This window comes from Erinaceus europaeus, chromosome 9 (assembly GCF_950295315.1).
Source record: "Erinaceus europaeus chromosome 9, mEriEur2.1, whole genome shotgun sequence".
NCBI classification, from domain to species: domain Eukaryota; kingdom Metazoa; phylum Chordata; class Mammalia; order Eulipotyphla; family Erinaceidae; genus Erinaceus; species Erinaceus europaeus.
In genome coordinates, this window is record NC_080170.1 from 90899054 (window position 1) to 90923016 (window position 23963).

The 23963-nt window shown below is 39.8% G+C and overlaps 1 protein-coding gene across 1 annotated transcript in view; it reads right to left on the reverse strand.

Moving 5' to 3' along the window:
• Positions 1–6757, reverse strand: part of TMPRSS7 (transmembrane serine protease 7) — a 47366-nt gene extending 40609 nt beyond the window's left edge. Inside the window, exons 1-3 of the mRNA XM_060198398.1 lie at positions 6665–6757; positions 2324–2391; positions 1–164 (exon numbers count right to left, since the gene is read on the reverse strand). The exon at positions 1–164 is cut by the window's left edge and continues 6 nt beyond it. Coding sequence (XP_060054381.1) covers positions 1–164; positions 2324–2391; positions 6665–6757 — 325 coding nt within the window. The remainder of the gene's footprint in view (positions 165–2323; positions 2392–6664) is intronic.
• Positions 6758–23963: the final 17206 nt, after the last annotated feature.

Genomic DNA, 23963 nt, shown 5'->3' on the forward strand with positions numbered 1-23963 from the left:
CAGCCAGACCCTGCAAGTTTCCCACAGAAGTCCGATTTATGATGCTCGTCTGGATGGAGTCCTTCAAGATGGCTGCCACACAGTCCTCACAGAAGATATGGCCCTTGGCATGTGGCATGACAAACACAATCCAAAAATGGATAAGGAGGCCACCTTTGTTGTTACTGCTATAATAAGAAAAAAATAAAAGAGATATGCTCAAGGATACCTCTCATGAAGTAGAGAGGTATGTTCTATGAATGACCCAACTGACAAATTAAAGATTTATAGATCACTGGGCACACTGACTTCCTAAAAGGACTAGGAAGAGGAAGCATAATGATACACATACTCTTGTTTCAGGCAAGAGTGTATCAGTTACACCTGCATGGAAAATAAACTATTTCTTTGGATCTCAATCAGTAGTCACATCATTACAAGTAGCATTAGCTCTGCTTATTTATGCCTTCCCATGTCCAGACACTGTGCTAAATCTGCTTTATCCCATTTTAATCCTAAAAGGAAATTATTGCTCTTACTCTTGCTCCAGTTTCACAGATAACTAAAGCAATCTCAATTATTAAACTTCGGAGTTTCTCAGCTAATAAATAGCAAATCTAGGAACCATGCCCAATTTGCTTTTAGCTTGACTCCAGATTAAGTGCTCCTTACTGCAATGTTTTCATGTTTTATGAAAGAAACATATGTTCTGTAAGTATATTGGGAAATGGAAAGTAAACAAAATGTGCACTTTAAGAGTTCTCAGAATATTTAATAAATTAAAATGGATTGTGAATCTCTGTGGATACATGAGAGGCCAGTACACAGCAAAGAATTTTTTTCTTTAAAATTTATTTGATCACAATGTTTTTTTCCCCCCTCAGAAGATCTTTGGTTTTTCACTGGATACATATTGAAAAATACTGAACTGGGAGTCAAGTGTTGATGCATTTTGTGTACATTACCATGCCAAGGACCAGGGTTCAAGGCCCTAGCCCCCGCCAGCAGGGGGAAAGCTCCTCTCTCTCTGTCTCTCTCTCTCTTCCTCTCTTTCCATCTCTAATTCCCCCCTCCCTCTCAATTTCTCCCTGGAATAGATCCCTCTCTCCATTGTCACTGGTCATCTCCATCAGGAACAACACAATAGACTCCATTGTGGGCCCCCATAGGACCTTGACCTCAATGTGGATAAACAACAATAGAGAACGTTCAATCCTCTGAAGGGAGGTTGGATAGCATACTTTATCTTCCACTTGAGGAAGATGGATCCTAAAATTGGGGCAGCTTGGAACATTCCTACTCATGACCACAGAATGTGAGCTCAGACCTACAGGGATGCAGAAGTTACATAGGCCCCTACACTGAATATGGGCCCCAGATCAAATCGATGGGGTCTACAGTCAACAATATTTATACACTTTTCCCATATTTGGGAGCTACTCTCTTCCCTGATCCAGCTTTCTGGTCCTTTTTCCAGCATGACATCATCTCCCCGTATAATAACTTGGGTCCACCTGCATATCAGAGATCAGGCTCAGGAAAAAAACTAGTATAGTCATGGGCCTTTTGGAATATAACTAAAATATGCCTACTAGCTATCTTCAAAATGGAGACCCCAAATCTTCACCTGCAATATTCCAGCTTTTAGGTTCATGATTAGTCAACAATTTGTTTGGCTTTATATGTTAACTGTTTTTTCAGCCACCAGGTTCCAGATGCTAACATGATACCAACTGGACCTCCCACTGGAGCCCCACTTCCCCAGAGCCCTGTCCCACTAGGGAAAGATAGAAACAGTCTGGGAGTATGGATCGACCTGTCAATGCCCATGTTCATTGGAGAAGCAATTACAGAAGCCAGATCTTCACCTTCTGCTCCCCATAATAACCCTGGGTCCATACTCCCAGAGGGTTAAAGAATAGGAAAGCTATTGGGGGAGGGGATGGGATACAGAGCTCTGGTGGTGGGAACTGTGTGGAGTTGTACCCCTCTTATCCTATGGTTTTGTCAGTGTTTCCTTTTTATAAGTAAAATTAAAAAATAAATACTGAACTGTATTTCATTTTTGCCCTCATTCTTATGGTAGTCATGTTTATAGTCAATTTAACTAGTTATAATGATAATGATATCAGGGCCCAAATTTTCTATTATGGAAAGAGGGAAGGATATATTAAATAAAAATTAAAAATCAATGTGAAAGCAAGGTGAAGAGTTGGGTCTCTGGTTATCCTTCACTTTACAATCCCTCTCCCTCCAAGAAATTATTTGAGAATGTGGTATCTCAATCTTTCCACAATTTTAAGAAGTGAACATAGAAATCCCAAAGAAAAATGGTGTACATTACCTGACATCTGCAACAACGGACTGCTTGTAAAATTTGGAGAAGGCAGAGGTGGTATAAACCAGGTTTACCTGAAAAGAACTGAGGTGTGAGAAGTCTTTCAAACTTGGCTTCCTCTCACAGTACCTAACATACTGATGGTCCAAGCTCTAACAGTCAACAAAGAGAAAAGCAAACCTCAAATTAAAGTCATTTAACTCCAAACTTATTTTCACATCCTGAATTTAAATAAGTTTTCCTTCTTTTTTATTTTTTTGAATGTTTTATTTATCTATTAAAGAGAAAGATAGTAGGTAAGACAGAAAGAACCAGACATCGCTCTGGTACATGTGCTACCAGGAATTGAACTTGGGACATCCTGCTTGAGAGTTCAGTGTGCCACCTACTGGACCACTGAGTTTTGCTTCTTACAGCTATCTTTGGTTCCATACATTCTGCTTTTTGTGAAGAATAGTACGTCATCATTGTTCATTTATCGCTGTCTGATAACATCCTACTCAAGTTTAATTTGTGTATTCTGCATATTCCAAGGGATACTTCCCCCCCTCCAAAAAAAAAATTAATGAATCAAACTCCTTAAAGCATATTTTCTGTTTATTTGAAAGACTATTTTTTCTATTTTTAATGTTATTTTATTATTGATTCAATATTAATTTACAAAATTATGAGATAACACCAGAATATAACTTCATACCTTTTCCACTGCCAGAGTTTTGTGTCCCCATTACTTCTATTGGAAAGAAACTGCAGTGGTTCTTCCAAGGTCACAGATATGGGTTGACTATCATATATATATATTCAAACTTGGTTTCCTCTCACAGTACCTAACATACTGATGGTCTAAGCTCTGACAGTCAGCAAAGAGAAAAGTGAACCTCAAATTAAATTAAAGTCATTTAATTCCAAACTGATTTTTCACTTCCTGAATTTAAATAAGTTTTGCTTCTTTTTTGTTTTTTGAATGTGTATATATACATTCAAATGAATATATATATATATATATATATATATATATATATATATATATATTCATTCTTTTTTTTTTTTTTTGACAAACTTATCTATGGATGTAGTTTATTGCTAAGAACACGTGCTTATACTAGCCACTAGGTGGTGCCCCCAGCCAGATCTACTATTCCTCCTATAAATTTTCCAGGCACAAAGGAAACACAGGACCCTTTAAAAACTACACAGCTGAATCTCAAAAGGGAGCCATTCAATCAATCTGCCTTCTTTGCCTTTATTTAATACTTTTACAGCTAAACTGCTGCTCGCCTGCTAATTCGTCCTCTGTATTCTCTTTCTTTTACAATAGTAAATCCGTCCTGATGGCCCCCTGAAGCAGAGTAAAAACAATTTACAAATAAAAATGCATAGTGGAAAATGATATGTGCAGTTTAAATTCATCATGCAACACAGAACATGCAATCTAGACCTCAGGTTTCTTTCTTTTTTTGTTGATTTTCTTCTTCCTTGATTTTTTTTGTTGTTGTTGTTTTCATTTTGCTCATGTGCGTACTAAGTGGTGATCAAAATGCCTACACCTGAGAGCTAGTTGAAGCGATAACTGATACGTTAAAAGTTGAGGGTTAAAGCTGTCCCATCATCTGGGCCTCTAGTCAGGGAATCCTGGGATTCCCACATAGATAGGATAGGCCTAGACCTCTGACAGATCCCTCTCTCCACTATCATTGGTCGTCTCCATCAGGAACAACATCATAAACGCTCCTGTGGGCCTCTACAGGACACTGCCATCAATGTAGAGGAGCAATGGTAGTGACTGCCCCATTCTCTGATGGGAGACTGGGTCAACCTACTATGCCACTCAGGTCAAGACTGGTCTTGCAATGAGTGCAGCTTAGAATGTGCTTAACTGTGACCATGAACTGAGACCTTAGACGGATGAAGTCAAAGGTTACACAGGCTCCTGTGCTAAATATGAATAAATATGGGCCCTATGTCAAATAGATGGGGTTTAAATTTAATGGTATATATATACTTTTCTCGTATTTGGGTGCTACTCTCTGTCCTAATTCAGCTTTCTAGTCCTGTTCTCAATTCTGACACCATCTTCCCAAATGATATTTTTAGTCCACCTGCAAGTTAGCTAGCTACTGAGCTCAGGCAAGAATTACTAAAGTCATGGTCCACATGGAACCTATCTAAAATAGACTTCCTAGATTCTTTTCACACAAAAAAACCCTAGTTTCATTTGCCCTATACCTACCTTTGGGCTCCTGTTATTGAACAATTTGCTTTGTATCTTACCACATTTCAGCCACCAAGTTCAGATGCTTTTATGATGCGATCCTAACCTCACCAATGTGTCCTCGATCCCCACTTCCGCAGAGCCCTGTTCCACAAGGGAAAGATAGAAACAATCTGGGAGTATGGATCAACCTGTCAAGGCCCATGTTCAGTGGGGAAGCAATTACAGAAGCCAAACCTTGCATCTTCTGCATCCCATAATGATCCTGGGTCCATACTCCCAGAGGGATAAAGAGTAGGGAATCTTTCAATGGGTTAGCATATACAGAACTCTAGTGGTGAGAATTGTGTGGAATTGTACCCCTCTTATCATACATTCTTGTCAATCATTGTTAAATGAATTTTTTTAACTGGAGAGATCAGCTAGCAGACACTATGGGATAAAGAAAACAGAAAAAGAATTTTTTTTTTTTTGGTCCATACTCCCAGAGGAATAAAGAATAGGAAAGCTTCCAATGGAGGGGATTAGACACGAAACTCTACTAGTGGGAACTGTGTGAACTGTACCCCTGTTATCTTACAATCTTGTTAATCATTATTAAATCACTAATAAATTTTTTTATAAAAGCTGAGGTTTACACACACACAGTGTAAAGGAGAATTTCAGTAATAACCAATGCTCTCACTATGTTTTTTGCCAACTCCTTTTCACAAGCTCCTCACTGTACCTGGCTGAATGTCACTACATAGGAGTCTCCAACAACCAGGTCACTTTCTCCATTACTCCGCAGATAAGAACAGGCAGAAAGTTCCTAGTCAGTCAGTTAGATGTACTAAGAGCCATGAAATCGGTATTTATCTCTTTGGCCAATTATACTTTTAAGAAACCACCAAGGGAAGTATTAGAGACAGATACAGTTTCTGTGGAAGTTTTATTGTAGCATTACCTATAATAACAAAAGCTGGAAATAACTTAAAGGCCCAACAAATAGGAATCTATCAATTTTGTGGTTATTAAAATGTATGTTTTAAAAGAATATTCTTTTTTTTAATTGCCACCTGCATTATTGCTGAACCCACAAATCCACAGCTCCTAGCACCTTTAAAAAAATAGGACATAGAGAAATTGAGAGAGAGGAGCCAGGAGGTGGCACACTTGGTTTAGGGCACACATTATGTTGTGCAAGGATGCAGGTTCAAGCCCCTGGTCCCCACCTGCAAGGGGAAAACCTCACGAATGGTGAAATAGGGCTGCAAGTATCTCTCTGACTCAATCCCTCTCTATCTCCCCCTCCCTTCTTAATGTTTCTCTGTCACTATCAAATAAACAAATAAAATTAAAAATATAGTTTAAAAAAGAGAAATTGAAAGAGGAGAGGGATACAGAGAAAGGGAGAGAAGGATAGACACCTGCAGACCTGCTCTATCACTTATAGGACCCCCTGCAGGTAGGGAGTGAGAACTCAATGCTGGGTCCTTGCTCTTGGGAATATGTGCACTTGATCGGTTACACCACTGCTCACTCCAGTGTTTTAAAAGAATACTTACTTGCACATAAATTTACAATCTGATGTTAAGTGGGAAAATCAGGGTATAATGCTGAGTATCTACGAATATCCCTATATTGCATAGTTCCCTGTGCTTGAGTTTTATAGATGTTAACTGTAAATGTATGTTGGTTTTACAATGAGCAAAGTTTTGTTTTAAGTCAGGGTATTAAGATTTAAATAAATGTGTACAGATCATAGAAATGATCCATAAAAATTTTAACACTTTTTTTTTTTCCTATACCAAAGCACTGCTCAGGTCTGCTAGGAATTGAAACTGGGACCTCAGAGCCTCAGGCATGAAAGTCTTTTGCATAAACATTATGCTATTTACCCCACAAAGCACCTTAAAATGCATCTAAATCCAAATTCTTTTACTTCAAAGATGAGCAAAACTGAGGTTTAGAAAACCACTTCTTTTTTTACTTTCAGCAGGAAAAAAAAGTAATTCTTTCAAATAAGCAATTCTATCTTACAGTCAAGATGAACTCAACTCCTATTTCCCTCTGACAACCCCTTCACCTACTCTGCTCATCGATGACACTTGTCATCCCTGCTCCCCAGTACCCTGCCCTTTGCAGCCTCTCACCACTTGTTGCACGGTCCTTGCTACTGATAGGAATTCCCTGGACTCCTTCTGTCGATATTCAGGAAGAAACTCAATATTGGTGATGCGAAACATTCCAACAAAGTAAAAAGCATCTTTACTTTCTGTTTTGCCTGTTGGATAGAAGAGAAGGTGATTAGTAAATTAACTGTCCCATCTGTGGCAGTAAAGCACTATCTGCTCCATGTCAGTCTTGGACTTCTAATGGGACTTTATAATAGGCAGCTACATATGTTGCTAGCCCACAGCCTGCAAAGCTTTATCTGTAGTTAATCGTGTGTCCTCCGTCAATAGTACATATCATACCCACTAGATTATATTATCCAAGTCTGGCAAATACCTAAGTATAAGATTTAAAAAGTCAAGGATAAAGATTATATGACTGCATACGTGCCTTAGAGCTACTCAGCAGCAAAAAGAACACACATATGTTTCAGAGGTCCAATGTCTATGCAAGCAGTGTTAAGAAATACACACTCTGGGTGGGGTAGATAGCATAATGATTATGCAAAGAGACTCTCATGCCTGAGGCTCAGAATTCCTACATTCAAGTCCCCTGTACCACGATAAACCAGAGCTGAATAGTGCTCTGGTGGGAAAAAGAAAAAAAAGAAAAGAAAAAAAGAAAGAAAAGAAAAAGAAATGCACACCTCAACCTCTGAGGTGAAATAGGCAAAGTGGCTGACCACCACTCATCCCAAACCCTGTTTGAGGGACATAGTTGTATCCAAGTAGCTGGGTCAAGACCCAGTTCTGGCATTTCTGGTATATTTGGAAATGTGGTGAACTCGTCCTTCTGATTAGACACAAAATTCACCCTGAGCCCAGTATCAACTCACTCCTACTAAAATACTCAGGAAGTGACCCCTTAAGGAATCAGTGTCAGGCTTGTACAGAAACTGCTCAAGATAGGGATGTAATCTCTACTATGTCTGAGTCTAGTTTTGGACACCTGACATTGGGAGGATGAGGATGGGATCTTTTTTCTGGCTCTTCTTTTAGCTACTAAGGATTTACTCCCATGTAAGGATTTACTTTCACTAATATCTGTGTCTATCCTAGATAGGCAATGATTTATTTTCATCCCTCAGCACCTATATTGGGTAGCAAGTGCCTGACTTAGCTTTGAAGGGCAATAAATGTTTGTGGAAAAAGGGGAGGAAGGAAGTGACAGGAAGTAGAGAGGGGTAAACAAACAAACAAACACATTCTCTCTTAGCATATGCCCAGCACATGAAAATGCTATCGTGGTTAAATGAGAAAGGAAAAGCCTATGTAAGTAATAGGAAGCTGCCTCACTTACATGTCCCACCTAGCGCAACCTTAGCTCCTAGAGTATAATTAAACTATGGAATGAAGGAAGGGTTAGTCTAAACTGTCATGGAATTTTTTTCAGATCATAAGACCTTGAATAGATCTCACTGCCCCACAAGATCTCTTACAGAAAACAGTCATTTTTACCTCCAATTTTACCAAGGGAGTGCTTTTTAGATTTTATTTTCCATTGAATAATCTTTGAAACATGAGTTCAAAGTGTGCCTTCTATCTAAAAGCTCACATATTCTATCAATAAGTACTTAGAGTCAGGAAAACAGCAGTACAAGGAAAATTGATTTAACCTTGAATCACACTGTTTTTTTTTTTAATTCTTTCCTTCAGTTCAAACAAACAGAGCCTGCATGGTTTCCCTGAGAACTCACTTCTTAAAAGTCACTTTCCATGTCAAAATTCCATATCTCAAAACTAACCTCAATTTTTTTTGTTGAATAATTCTGATGCATACCAATTTTTCTTTGCTTGCACTGGCCTGCCTTCCTAAAATATCAATCTGCTTCACAAAGTTCAAAAACCTTTCATGAAAGTAACAGAACATTGCAAGTGTGGCACTTGAAAGTTGTCAGAAAACTGATGGGATATAAGTTGGTTTGTTCTAGGTTGGAACTGCATTTAATTTTCTTCATTGTAATTGTTCATTGACCTGATTTTCCCGCACTGGTTCATAAGCACCTTGATAACAGGAGATTCTTTCTTGTCTACCACTTATGCTCCCATGCTTTCCACTAGGTTCAGTTTATAGTGGACATTCTAAAATATGTCTAGTGAATTTTCAAGAACAGTTGAAGACACTACGGACATTATGCCTGGGTAAGTTTGGATGGATGCCTCTCTACTATGATTGCAATGTAGTAGCTTAAGAAAAAGAAAACAAAACAAGACTCCTATATCCTCTGTATCACTCAACCATGTTTTTGGAAAGTAGAAAATGTACCTGAATTCTTTTGAGACAAAAGGTGCATCTTGGTGTGCTTATTGTCTTATATTGTGCCACACAAACGATAGAGCTTAGATTTTTAAATATGCAAGTGACCAATACTTATCCATTCTTTGCCTATAGATATTGTTTTATTAGCCAAATTGTAATATCTTTGAGAGTACACATACCCTGCATCAAATATATGAACACGCATAATATGGGAATTTCAGAATAAGTCAATAACAAATACTATAACTACCATGAGATTCATGGGTAAGAAAAACAATATAAGAAAGAGCTAAATTATGTTTCCTGTCCAAAAAGGATCATTCAAGTAGATAGAATCATAACCAGTCAGATTAACAAAAACAGAAAACCAAGAAAGAAAGATAAGTGAGTAAAATGAAACTCAGGGAGCTGGAAATGTAAGGTTGCCTAGAAACAGGCAGTGGGTGGAATGAGGAAATGAAACAGTTTGGCATTACATTCATTTTTTTAAAGCTATTTATTTCCCAGCTAGTCTGAAGCTCTTGGATATCCTTTTCATTTCTGTTCACCACACCCTCTGCTCCCCTCCTCCGGCTTACCTATGGAAAGAAAGCAATGGTGGTCAAAGAAGAAATGTAAAGACAACTTTAGTTTGCTTTCTTCTTAAAAGCTCAATGCTTCCCAAAAAAAGCTACCAGTCTAGGAAATAGTAAAATTCTATCAGAAACACTGAGGTTATATGGGGCCTAGGCATCACTGATGTCAAACTCACAGAGCAGCCTAAGCCCAGAGGAATATAGGTTTTTCACTCACTGATGTAGAGCCAAAGAAATGTCCAGGCTATGACAGCCAGGATAAATAAAAACAGTGTGAAGAGAATGATCTTGTTTTGGACATTCCAAAATGCAGTTTTCTTCTTGGGTTGCCTCTTGGGTTTGATTCTGCTGATGGTTTTTCGTGATGGTCGCCTCATGGGCAGCTTCTCTTGAGCACTGATCACCTGGACTGAGATATTGGATATCTTTAATGAAAAAGGAAACAAAAAGATAGCATCAGTTAGAAGGGTCTATAACTTGAATGGAAATTTCCAACCAGGAGAACTTTGTACCAAATTGCATAAGTAAATCGATGAAATTATTTTTTTATATTTATTATATTTATTTATTTTCCCTTTTGTTGCCCTTGTTTTCCATTGTAGTTATTGTTATTGTTGTTATTGATGTTGTCATAGTTAGGACAGACAGAAATGGAGAGAGGAGGGGAAGACAGAGAGGGGGAGAGAAAGATAGACACCCGCAGACTTGCTTCACCGCCTGTGAAGCAACTCCCCTGCAGGTGGGGAGCAGGGACAGGAACTGGGATCCTTATGCCGGTCCTTGGGCTTCGCACCCCATGTGCTTAACCCACTGCGCTACCCGCTGACTCCCGAAATTTTTTATTTTAAAAAGTATCTTATTAATTGGGGAGAGAGAACACAAGAACATCACTCTGGCACATGCAGTGAGGCTTGGTATTGCGCTAGGGACCTCATGCTTGAGAAGTTCAATGCTTTACCCACTGTGCCACCTTTTGGGCTGCAAAACTATTAATATAAGCATAATATATTGTACTTAGTTAAATCCCACAATGAACACAAGAAAAAAAAGATGTTAGAAAAACCAGTGAAATGGTCCTATGGTCTCTCCTCAACTCTCAATTCTGTTAAATTGGTGCTGTGGCAAACAGTTTTGAATCTTACAGAATATACACTGGAGAATATGGAAGTCAGGGGGTTATGAGTCTATGCCAATTAGTTAATGCATACATAGCTGTAGAAATGTATGTCTATATTTTAAATGTTTGCATTACATTGCTTTCCTCCTATGACCAATTTCTGCTAGGCAGAAACAGGACTGAAAATAAGGATATGAACAAGTTCTACCTAGAAATTAATTGATTTCCTAATTAGAAATTAATTGATTTCCTAATTATAGCTTGTGATAGTGGTAGGAAAAAAACTTTACAGATGGTGTTCTGACTTGTGAGGGCTGCAGAAATCAATGTGCTTACCTATGTGTACTTCAAAAACAGCCAGGAATTGATTAGTGACTCACTTCCTCAATAATACATGAAAAATAATTTAAAAATAAATCAGAGAATGGAAAAAAGCATTCAGATTAGAAAAAAAAAATACTGCCCTGAATGCATTAGTGTGCAAAGTACTATGTTCAAGAAGAAAACATATGTATATATATATATATATATATATATACATATATATGTATATATATATAATATATAATTTAATTGTTCTCCTTTTTGTTTCATTTTCTTCTGTCAGTTGATACTGTGAATTAATTAATAAGTTATGTGAGAATTTAGCTTCTTTGAAGGTGAGATTTATTCAGGCCAGGGTAACTAAACTCCAGTGATAAACTGACTTTTAATCACACATTCTTTTAAGGCTGACAATCTAGAACACCAATTCCAAGGAAATCATTTCCTTTGGGCAAGAATTTCCTTAGTTTTTATCTTTGACTCTTCCCTTGAAAGTACTTGTCTTCCTGTCTTTAACCCTACCAATTAATGAGAAAATATGTGACCAAGCACATTCTGAATTATTTATGGCTCTCTCATTCTTTTTGCCAAATACCCTTGTCAACCCCTAGAGTGAAATGTAGCTTATATCTTGCCTGGTGAAATTGAACTAGACTGGACCTCATTTAATGCAGTATGTGCAGGAAGAAGAACTGTTTCTAAAGAGAAAAGCATTCTATTATAGGATGAATCAACCATGGTGCTAAATTATTTTCAAATATCCCCCCCAAAAAAGGGAAACACAAAATGCTAACACATGAGGAATTGACAAGGCCAGGGTTAGGTCTTTAAGTATAGGAATACATTGCAGGCGGTCTCAGTTAGCACCAATTAAATTTTAAAATGGAATGTGTGTAGAGATCAGTCTAATTTTCTTAGAGTTTTAGAAAAATAATTACAAGTCAACTGTCCAGCATTACGCTCAAAAAACAAGTCCACATTTGTAAAACCCACTAAGGACCAAAAGAAGACAAAGTGTTTTATTATTGTTCCTTTTCACGGAAAAGCAACATGAATTCATGTTAGGAAGAGTGTCAGCAATAGATGGCATTTGAATAATAGCAGGGACTTCCCACACTCTACTTACATTCACATCATCAGGCCTGGGTGGAGCTTCTCTGTCTTCTGTGTCCATATTTAGTTGTTTTGAGTGTGAGCATCAAGAGATGCCTCAAAGCCTGTCTTCATCCCCCTCACATTCTCACTTGAGAAGAAATGGTTCAGGCTAGCTTTCAGAGGAAAGGAATCAATTTACCTCTACCGGGTCTGGTTCAGAAACTGAAGCTGCCTTGTTTCTATATAGTGAGAGTTAAAGGGACCTAGCTGTCAGCTCTGTACCCACACTAACATGTTCTTAAAGCCCCCCAATGATGAGTCAGGAGCCTCAGCTAAGCCTCTAATTATGGTTGCCTCCCAAGAACTAAGTCCAACTGTCAATACATATTTTTATTATTCATTACTGTTTCACCTGCATTAATAAATACTAAGAGTTAATCTATTGGGCCAGAAGAGATATAGTTCACCAGGTAGGGTGCATGCCTTTGAGTCCCTGCACCACATAGAAAATACCCTGACACCAAAAGAAGCTCCAGTGCTGTGGTATCTCTCCTTCTTTCTGTCTCTCATTCTCTTTATCTGAATAAAAAACAGGACTGGGACTAGTGAAGGCATGCATGTGTAAGGCCATGGTTCCCAAACGGATGAACAGATAAAAAGATTTAATGGGGTGCTGAGCAGTAGTGCAATGGATTATGCACACATGGTGCAAAGTTCAAGGACTGGTTTAAGAATCCCGGTTCAAGCCCCTAGCTCCCCACCTGCAAGGCAGTCACTTCACAAGCCCTGAAGCAGGTCTGTGGGTGTCTAGCTTTCTCTCCCCTCTCTGTCTTCCCCTCCTCTCTTAATTTCTCTCTGTCCTATCCAACAACAACAATTATAGCAGCAACAACAAAAGGGAAAAAAATAGCCTCCAGGAGCAGTGGATTCATAGTGCAGGCATCGAGCCCCAGCAATAACCCTGGAGAAAAAAATAATATATATACATATATATGTTTGTATATATATACATATGTATATTTAATGTATCATCCTCAGCGTGGCTTCTTACAAATAAATCTCCAGTACTGTTCCTCTTGCTTGCATCTCCTGCCTGCTCTAAGAGTCTCACTCTGTAATTCTGCTCTTACTGTGAAGCTACACTCTGAAGATTCATTATTGAAACCATGGTTTTCCCTTCTTCTCCCCACCTCTTTTAGATCTCAGTAAACCCCAGGCCCTTTCTGTTATAAGCCTCTTTCTCCCCTCTCCCTATTCTTTCAGACGTAGGGTATGAATTCTGTTCAAGGAAAAGGAGAGAATAATAATCCTGAAGAGCACTGTGAGAATTCCCTTAGCAGATGGAGAGGAAAAGGTGAAAATGGCTCATACATTAACACATCTGTATCTGTGATTCAGACATGCTTCCCTGGGTGTACTGGGAATCAAGGGGAAGCTCGCCAATGGCACTGTTAAAGGAACACACTGCTTTGCTGAGCAGGATACAAACAGCAGTTTCATTCAAGGGTGGGTCACAGAGAAGCAAGTAAGATATTGCCTGCTGAAAAGAGGTCAAAGATTAGCTGAAAAAGAAGAGGCTGACAAACAAAATCATGTCAGGTTATACACAATAGCTTCCAGGATTTTATTTCTGAATAAGCTGATGAAATGACAAATGATGCTCTAAGTTTTCTAATTATAAAACTAAGAAGTCTTAAAATGAAATCCTCCTTAGTGGTCCATACTTTTTGTGTCATTTTCCTTATTTTTTTTATTAGTCTTTTTGTTCTCTTTTTTTAATTAAAATTTTTTTATTTATAAAAAGGAAACACTGATAAAACCATAGGATAAGAAGGGTACAACTCCATACAATTCCCACCACCAGAACTCTATATCCTACCCCCCTCCCCTGATAGCTTCCCTATTCTTTATCCCTCTGGGAGTATGGACCCAGGGTCATTATGAGATGCAGAAAGTAATGTAATTGCTTCCCCGCTGAACATGGGCGTTGACAGGTCGATCCATACTCCCAGCCTGTCTCTCTCTTTCCCTAGTGGGCAAGGGCTCTGGGGAAGCTGGGCTCCAGGAGACATTAGTGGAGTCATCTGCCCTAGGAGGTCTGGTTGGCATCATGTTAGCATCTGGAACCTGGTGGCTGAAAAAAAAGTTAACAAAGTTGAGAAATTTTTACATAATTTTTATTATTATTCATTTTACTTCATAATCATTACTAAAAATATTTTCAGTGTACTGAAGGTTTTGTCTTAAAAAATATATAATTGACTCTAAGAAGGCTCTATAGCATAAGGAGTAAGCACCATTTCTGTGTACCTTCTCTCTCTCTCTCTCTCTCTCTCTCTCTCTCTCTCCCTCTCTCTCTCTCTCTCTCCACCCCAGAGCCGTAGAATGATGCCTGAGACCACAGCTCTGCAAAAAAAAAAAAAAAAAAAAAAAATCTACTGTAGATGGACAATATGAAAGTGTTCATGGTAAGATCTCCGTGTGGGCTGTGGATGTATATTACAAAATCATTTCAACTATATGCTTGAAACTTTCTTGATAAAATGTTGGGGGGGTGATCATCTCCAGTGGTCAAACATTCTAAGCCAGTGGTTTTTGAGAGACAATGGCAAAAATAGCTGGTGCAAAATAAAGTTTTGATGACTAAGCATCAGTCCATTGCCTTGTTGCTTTTTTTGGTATAGAAGCCTTTTGATTCCAGAATACATAACCATAGATAATCACAATGACCAGATGTAGGTGGGTGATTCCTATTAAGATGCATCCTAAAAAAGCAATAAAGAGGATTCTTTTTTTTTTTTGCTTCCAGGGTTATTGTTGGCACTGCACCACGGATCCACTTCTCCTGGAGGCTATTTTTTTTTCCCTTTTGTTGCCCTGGTTGTTTTATCATTGTTGTGGTTATTATTATTGTTATTGATGTCATTGTTGTTGGATAAGGCAGAGAGAAAAGGAGAAGACAGAAAGGGTAGAGAAAGATAGACACATGCAGACCTGCTTCACTGTTTGTAAAGCGACACCCCTGCAGGTGGGGAGCCCGGGGCTTGAACTGGGATCCTTAAACCGGTCCTTGCACTTCGTGGCATGTGCGCTTAACCAATAAAGAGGTTTCTAGTCCTCTCCCTAAACGGACTCCACTGTGCTGACAGAAGTAGGGTTAACTATCTATTGGTCAGCCATGTAGACAGTGTGCAGTACTGCACAGAAAGAGAATTACCTCTCTGTTGGATTCAGCAGTGTCATTGGCAACACACAAGTTATCTAACATAGGTGAATTCAGCACATACAAATATTGTAACTATATCAACCTTCTGTCCCAAGGACAAACTCCTGAGACTTAGAAGGAGAGCCAAGTCATCCATCTAACAGGAGTAAAGTTCCTTCAGCCTCTGGCATAGAAAGCACTGAGCAGTGGCAACAACTTTTCTATCTCTGCCAGTTCTCCAGCAACTGATAAGTTCGCTTCTGCTACTTAAGGCCCACTTCTCTCTCTTATGATAAATGGCCACATGCAAAGTTGCCATCTGATCACCACTCACCACTGAGCTCTCTGCAAAGGGGGAGTGATTCCTAAAGAATAGCAAGATTGCACAGGAGGCTGGGAAGCCAGCCAGCCACTTAACATCATCACCTTTAGTGTCCTGTCCTATCATGACATGGACAAATACCTTGTCTCCTCTAATGCTGCTGACTCAGAGGAAGTATGAGTTTAATCCTTTGTGTCACATCACTTGGATTTTTTTTTTTTACCACCAGGGTTATTGCTGGGGTTCGATGCCTGCACTACAAATCCACTGCTCCTGGAGGCTATTTTTTTCCCTTTTGTTGCCCTTGTTGTTTATTGTTGTTGTTGCTATTATTGTTGTTGTCATTGTTGTTGGATAGGACAGAATGAAATGGAGAGAGAAAGGGAAGACAGAGAGGGGAGAGAAAGATTAGAAACCTGCAGACCTGCTTCAGGGCCTGTGAAGCGACCGCCCTGCAGGTGGGGAGCTAAGGGCTCCGACTGGGATCCTTCCTCAGGTCCTTGCGCTTTGCAGGATGTGCGCTAAACCCAATGCACTACCGCCCCCCCCCCGCCCCCCACACACACTTGGATCTTTTAACAGCTGAAATTAGAGTGAAACAACTCAGAGAACCCCTAGATCTGGACAATTGTAATTTCCTCTTAATGGGTTTTCCTCAAGGTTCATCCCTTACATACCCTCAACACTGTTAAATGAATCTCCCTAAAATAGCTCTCGAACATTACCTTAGTTCTTGGCAAATGGAAGCCCATTCTCTTTTTGTTCAGTCCTCTAGCCTAACATTGAAGGCCTTCCTCAAAATGGCACCACATAACCCGTCTGTAACATAATTATGGAACATCTTCTGCTAAATTACACATTTTTGATCATTATTCACCCATATGTGTAACTATGTTTAATAAATATTTGCTGCATCCCTACTATGTGACAGATGTCAAATTTAAAAATGAAAGTATAAATTATCACTGTCCTTGAACAGCTTTCAGTAGAGGAGGTAGATAAACTACTGATTACAACATTATGTAATAAATGCTTTCCAAAGCAACCAACAGAGTGAGTCCTACAAGAAGCTAGTATTTGCCCTCTTCTCCTTAAAATCTTGTGTCTCTGGTCCACATTACTATTCAAACTCTAGCCACATTGTGGACCCTACTTATTTCCTAGGGGCTGCAATAACAAAATTGGAGGAGATAAGAGAAATGTGTTGATTGTTTGTAAGCTAGAAATCTACAATCAAAGTGTCAGTAGGGATATGCTCTCTCTGAAACATGTTAAGTAGAATAGCTCTCTCTGAAATATGTAGAGTAGAATGCTATCTGGCCTCTTTTTAACTTCTGGTGGTGGTAACCGGTGTTCTTGAACATTCCATGGCTTTCAGCTAAAGCACTTTCAACTCTGCCCCATTGTTACTCTTCCTTCATGTGTCTCTACATCTCTTCTTTTCTTATAAGAATATGATCCATACTGAGAGAAAGGCCCACCTTACTTCAGGGTGACCTTATATTAATTTATATCTGCAGCCATTCTATTTCCAAAATGATTACATTATGAGATTGTGGGAGTTAGAACTTCAATTTATTTGGGAGAGGGAGGATACAAGTAAGCCCATAACACTTTTCAAGATCTGTAAAAGTGGAAGACAAAATTGGAGAAATGTCTCTCTCAGCAGTGTGATCATGACAAACCAGTGAGCAGCACTGATCACTGCCAAAATTCTGGAACCTCACCAAAGTCCAGATAGATGGAGGTACAATTCTAACCATAAAGAATATATATTAAGGGGGAGTAGGGCGGTAGCGCAGCAGGTTACTCATGTGGGGCTAAGCACAAGGACCGGTGTAAGAATCCTGGTCCGAGCCCACAGCTTCCCATCTGCAGGGGAGTCACTTCACAGGCTCTGAAGCAAGTCTGCAGGTGTCTGTCTTCCTCTCCCCTTCTCTGTCTTTCCCTCCTCTCTCCAGTTCTCTCTGACCTATCCAACAATGACCATATCAATAACAACATCAATAATAACTACAACAACAATAAAAAACAAGGGCAACAAAAGGGGAAATAAATAAATATTTTAAAAGAATATATATTGGGAGTCTGGTGGTAGCGCGGGTTAAGAGCATGTGGCGCAAAGCGCAAGGAATCGAGTAAGGATCCGGGTTCCAGCCCCAGGCTCCCCACCTGCAGGGGAGTCACTTCACAGGTGGTGAAGCATGTCTGCAGGTGTCTGTCTTTCTCTCCCCCTCTCTGTCTTTCCCTCCTCTCTCCATTTCTCTCTGTCCTATCCAATAACGGTGACATCAACAACAGCAATAATAACTACAACAATAAAACAAGAGAATAAATAAATAAATATTTTTTTTAAATTTAAAAAGAATATATATTAAGGGTGGGGGCAGATAGCATAATGGTTATTCAAAGAGACTCTCATGCCTGAGGCTCTGAAGGCCCAGGTGCAATCCCCCTCACCACCATAAGCCAGAGCTAAGCAATCCTCTGGTAGAAATAATAATGATAATAATAATAATAATAGATATTAAGGGGGCTGGGTGGTGACACACTTGGTTGAGTGCACATGTTACTAGGCACAAGGACTCAGGTTCAAGCCCCTGGTCCCCACCTTCATAGGGGAAGTTTCACAAGTGGTGAAGCAGTGCTGTAGGTGTCTCTCTCACTCTTTATCTCCCACTTCCATTTCAATTTCTCTCTGTCTCTATCTAATAAATGATTTTAAAAAGAATATATATTGAGAAATCCCCAGCATATTTTCTTGATCCTTTTCCTTCTGTTCTAGTGTGGGGAGGGGAGAGAACAGTGACTAAGTTATGGCCCCAGGACAGACATTAGTACATCATCCATGGCCAATCATACCAATAGCAAGAGGCAAATGTTCAGATGAGAATGCCCCACAGATCAGCAATGGGAGAGCAGAAGTGAATGGCTAATATCTTTTTTTTTTTTTTTTAATTCTGGTTCAGTGGACTCTTTAAAAGGATCTTCCTCCTCCATCTGTGTACCTGGCATGAAGAGTACTCCATTCAATTTTTTTTTTTAATGTGGTTGAGCTTAAGAGCACTTGGCTAAATAAGCTAGAAGTCAGTCTATAACACAGCCCTAACCAGAAAAACACTAGATAACCCAGATTAACCCATGTCAATAAACAGCACTGGCCCAGAAAGTTGTCACTGAATCAATTAGCAAAGCATATGGCTCACTACGGGAGATGAATCATCCCAGTCTTGGGTAAAGAAATGAATCTGCTGTAAAAGTATTGACTTTGCAAATTATGTGAAGGTCACTAGATTACAAAACATGTTTGTAAAAACCAACTCAACCGATCAGGTGGCTCAGGAAATGACAGCGTGATATAAAATGAGAAGATCTATCATAGAAAGGATAAAATAAAACACAAATCAAAATGAATTTGTCAGGAGGAAGCATAGAAAAGGAGAAAAATGGCAAGAGAAGAGAACAAACGGGGGGGGGGGGGGGGGGGCTTTGAGTCACCTAAACGTGATTCCATGGCTTGAATCTGCCTGGTCATATTCTCCACCACTGCCGTCTCTGTCACGCTGTGACGTGCTCCCAGCTTCCGTGCAGCTTATTAGCACTTTGTCACACCACAGGCTATGCACATATTCTAGAATCAGGAATAACTGTTGTTCGACTATTTGTTTACTATTCTAAATTGTTCCCAAGTAAGAGACCTCCACAAGCTGATGTGATTTTACAAATGGAAAATAAGAAATGTCTTAGTGTATATTCTGATCATTTCTGTCAAAAGCTTAACTGTTTAGGTGGATACAAAAATTCAAATAAAACTATGAGTAATCTGGTATAACAGAAACCCCATTCTCGCTGTACCTTCCTTTCCCATAACCTACTCCCACAGAAGAGAGAAGAAATTCAGAGTTGAATCAGAGATTCCTTTCTGCTAAAGATTAGTTGTGTCCAACATGACCTTCTTTAGCTGGAGGGAATTTATATAGAGCTAATTCTGTTAGCAGTGACTACTAAATTGCCTTTATTTTATTTTATTTTTTATTAAAGAAAGGATAAATTAACAAAACCATAGGGTAGAAGGGGTACAACTTCACACAATTCCCACCACCCAATCTCCATATCCCATCCCCTCCCCTGATGGCTTTCCCACCCTGATGGCTTTCCCATTCTCTATCCCTCTGGGAGTATGGACCCAGGGTCATTGTGGGTTGCAGAAGGTAGAAAGTCTGGCTTCTGTAACTGCTTCCCTGCTGAACATGGACGTCGACTGGGAGTATGGTTGGTCCATACTCCCAGTCTGCCTCTCTCTTTCCTTAGTAGGGTGGGTCTCTGGGGAAGCTGAGCTCTAGGACACATTGGTGGGGTCTTCAGTCCAGGGAAGCCTGGCTGGCATCTTGATGGCATCTGGAACCTGGTGGCTGAAAAGAGAGTTAACATACAAAGCCAAACAAATTATTGAGCAATCATGGACCCAAAGCTGGGAATAGTGAAGAGGAAGTGTTAGGGGGGTACTCACTGCAAACTCTAGTGTACCTGCTTTTAGGTATATATTTTGCACTTGTTTATGGATCCGTGTGCACATAAGCTCTCTCTCACAGAACCTGGTGTATATCTAGGTTTTGGGACTTTGTTAGAAAGTGATCTACCTGGGATGGAATTAGAGAATGCTATGAAAGGAAAGGTCTCACCCAAGTAATGAAGCTGAAGGGTTGTCATTCCACGCCTGAAGTCTCTGGACACAGTCTGAGCTGAAGCATGTTGAGGTAGCAATCGTTGCACTGATTAGGTTGCGATCCGCTGATGCAATATTATTTGATATGGATTGGGAGAGGCATGTGGGAAAGTGGGCCCTATCCTAAGGTTCCAGGACTGGGAGAAATATAGGCTCTATAGTGGAGATGTGAGGTTCCTGCTGTCTTAGGGTTCAAAAAGACAATCGATAGTTAATGTTATCATCACATTAATTGGTAATTGAGTTCACTTTGAAAAGTCCTTTTGTTAGGGTTTGTTGTATAGTACCCAGTATCTTGTAAATAGCTGTGCCACCGGTTGCCTCTGATACTTGGTGTAGGCTTTTGAGAGAGTCCGCATATCAAATACACAGCCTATATATTAAGAAGACTCAGTCTGTGTTTTAAAAACTTTGAGACATACAATTAATTTTTCCCCTCTCATATTAATTAACTAGTGATTTATATGACTACACTCTACTAGGAGTGTACATAAACACCATCCCCACCACCAAAAGACTGTGTCCCATCCCACCCACCCCCCCCACCCTAAATTGCCTTTTATACATTTTCACCAGCATCACTATTTGATTAAGTCTAACCTGGAAGCATGGGGTGTCTGAGAGAGGCAATTAATTGCCTGGAAGTCTCCTGGTTGACAATCTGTTATTGATCTCATTTGAGAATTCTCAGACCTAATGCTCATGGGCAGGGCATCAGGATGCAGGGGCCTTTTCTCATCGGGCAAGGGTGAAAACACATGACTCATCCAGGGCTGGAGCTCTCCTCTTCTCTCACTTTTTCATCAAGTGTAAAGGGCATCTGAGTGGCTGCTCAGGAACACTGCTAAGTGATTCATCAGAGCATCCAATTACTCCAACGGCCAGAAAGAGTTTTATCTTAAGTGGCAGTTTTGCATTTTTTTTTTCCAAGTTGAATGTCACTAAAATTCTTTATAGCACCAACTGATACAGTTGCCCTCTGGCGGAGGAAAAAAATGCTAGCATTTAGGGCAAAGACCCAACAATCAAAACTCATTTGCAGTTGCCCAAGAAGAACATCAGTTCCCGTTAATATCCTAAACTGTAGATGGTTCTTCAAATATGCTGAAATAAATCTATGTTTATCATCACCAGGGCTTCATTATTCCAAGCTGACTTTTATTTTTCCTCCAGGGTTATCGCTGGAGCTCAGTGCTACTAATACACTGTTCCTAGGGGCCAGTTTGTTTGTTTTTTTAATAGGATAGAGCTGAGAGAAATTTAGAGAGGAGGGGAAGATAGAGATGGAGAAAGAAAGACACCTGTAGACCTGCTTCACTGCTTCTGAGGCGACCCCCATACAGGTAGGGAGCTGTGAGCTTCAACCAGGATCTTTGTGATTCCTACTATGTGCTCTTAACCAGTGCACTACCACTTGGCCCCCCCATAGCTGACTTTTTCAGATAGAAAGACAGAGGCAAAGAAAGTAGGAAGACCTAAAAGACACCTTAAAGTACCGCTTCAAACAGTTTCTACTTAGACCTAGATACTCTCCTCATCTACCTCCTATTACACATCCCTCAATCACTCCAAAGCTAACCTTATCAGACAAATTAAGGACTACAAAAGCTGAATAAGGGTCAGAGACAGGAATACTTTAATGATGACTCTTTTTTTAAAAATAATTTTTCTTTTTAATTTTTTTATATTTATTTATTTTCCCTTTTGTTGAACTTGTTTTTTATTGTTATTGTAGTTATTATTGTTGTTATTGATGTTGTCATTGTTATATGGGACAGAGAGAAATGAAGAGAGGAGGGGAAGACAGAGAGGGGGAGAGAAAGATAGACACCTGCAGACCTGCTTCACCACTTTTGAAGTGACTCCCCTGCAGGTGGGGAGCTGGGGGATCAAACCAGGATCCTTATGCCATAATGATGACTCTTTAGCCACTACAAGGTCACCCCATCACCTGGGGCCCTAGTCAGGAGGTCCTGGAATTCCCACACAGACATTATGGGTTTACACCTGTAGCATATCCCTCTTACCACTGTCACTGGTCATCTCAATCAGAAACAATATAATGGACCTTTTCGTGGGCCCCTATAGGACCTTGTCCTCAATGTGGATCAACAATGGTAGAGAATGTTCCATTCTCCAAAGGGAGGTAGGACAACATACTCTATCTACTACCTGAGAAAGATGGGTCTTCAAATTAGTGCAGCCTGGAGTGTTCTTAATTGTGACCACAGAATGTGAGCTCAGACCTACAGGGATGCAGAGGTTACATAGGCTCCTGTCCTGAATATGGACTCCAGATCAAATTGATGTGGTTTACAGTTAACAATATTTATATACTTTTCCCATATCTGGAGCTACTCTCTTCCCTGATTCAGCTTTCTAGTCCTTTTTCCAACTATGACACCATCTCCCCAGATAATAACCAGGGTCCACCTGCATATTAGATGTCAGGCTCAGGCAAAAACTAATCAAGTCATGGGCCCACTAGAACATAACTAAAATAGACCTACCAGCTTTTTCCAAAATGAAGACCCCCAAATCTTCATCTGCAATACTCTTGACTTTAGGTTCATGATTAATCAACAATTTGTTCTGCTTTATATCTTAACTCTTTTCAGTCACCAGGTTCCAGATGCTACCATGATGCCAACCTGACTTCCCTGGGCAGACAACCCCACCATGTGTCTGGAGGCCACCTCCACTAGAGAATGAGAGAGACAGGCTGGGAAGGAATATGGATAAACCTGCCCATGTCCATGTTCAGTGAAGAAGCAATTACAGAAGCCAGGCCTTCCACCTTCTGCACCCCACAATGATCCCAGGTCCATACTCCCAGAGGGATAAAATATAGGAAAGCTATCAAGGGAAGGGATTGGATATGGAGCTCTGGGGGTAAACATTGTGTGGGAATGTATACCTCTTATCCTATAGTCTTGTCAATATTTCTACTTTATAAATAAAAATTTTAAAAATAGAAAGAGACAAGACAGAGAGACAGACAGAAAGACCCTCAGCACTGAAATTCCCTTCAGTACTGTGGAACCCAGGCTAAACCTAGGTCTTATGACTGAAAAAAAAAAAGTTCACTATATGGTATTGGCCCTCACAAATATATTTTAAAGTGACAGTTTGAGAGGACTGTACAGGAATGTGGCATGTTCTTTACATGAGAATTCATGCTCATAGCATGAACGGTAATTAGAAACACGTTCAGCAAAAATGAATATTAAGAACCTAGGAATTGGGCAAGGTGGTGGCGCACCTGGTTGAGCATACATGTTACAATGGCAAGGACCCAGGGTCAAGCCCCTGGTCCCCACCTGCAGAAGGAAAGTTTTGCAAGTGGTGAAGCAGGGTTTCAGGTGTCTCTGTCTCACTCCCTCTCTATCTCCCCCCTCCATCTTGATTTTTGGCTGTCTATTCAAAAATAATAAAGATTAAAAAACAGAGAATCTAGGAAATTATTTGTAAAGATATACCTATAAAATGTTGTTAAAGATTTATTTGTTTATTGACATGATATATAGAGAGAGAAAGAGAAGGGGAGAGAGAACCAGAGCACCACTCTGGCACATATAATGCTGGAGCTCAAAATCAGCTACCTCTCAGGTCGTTGTAAAATATTTTTAGCGGGTTAAGCACAGGTGGAGCAAA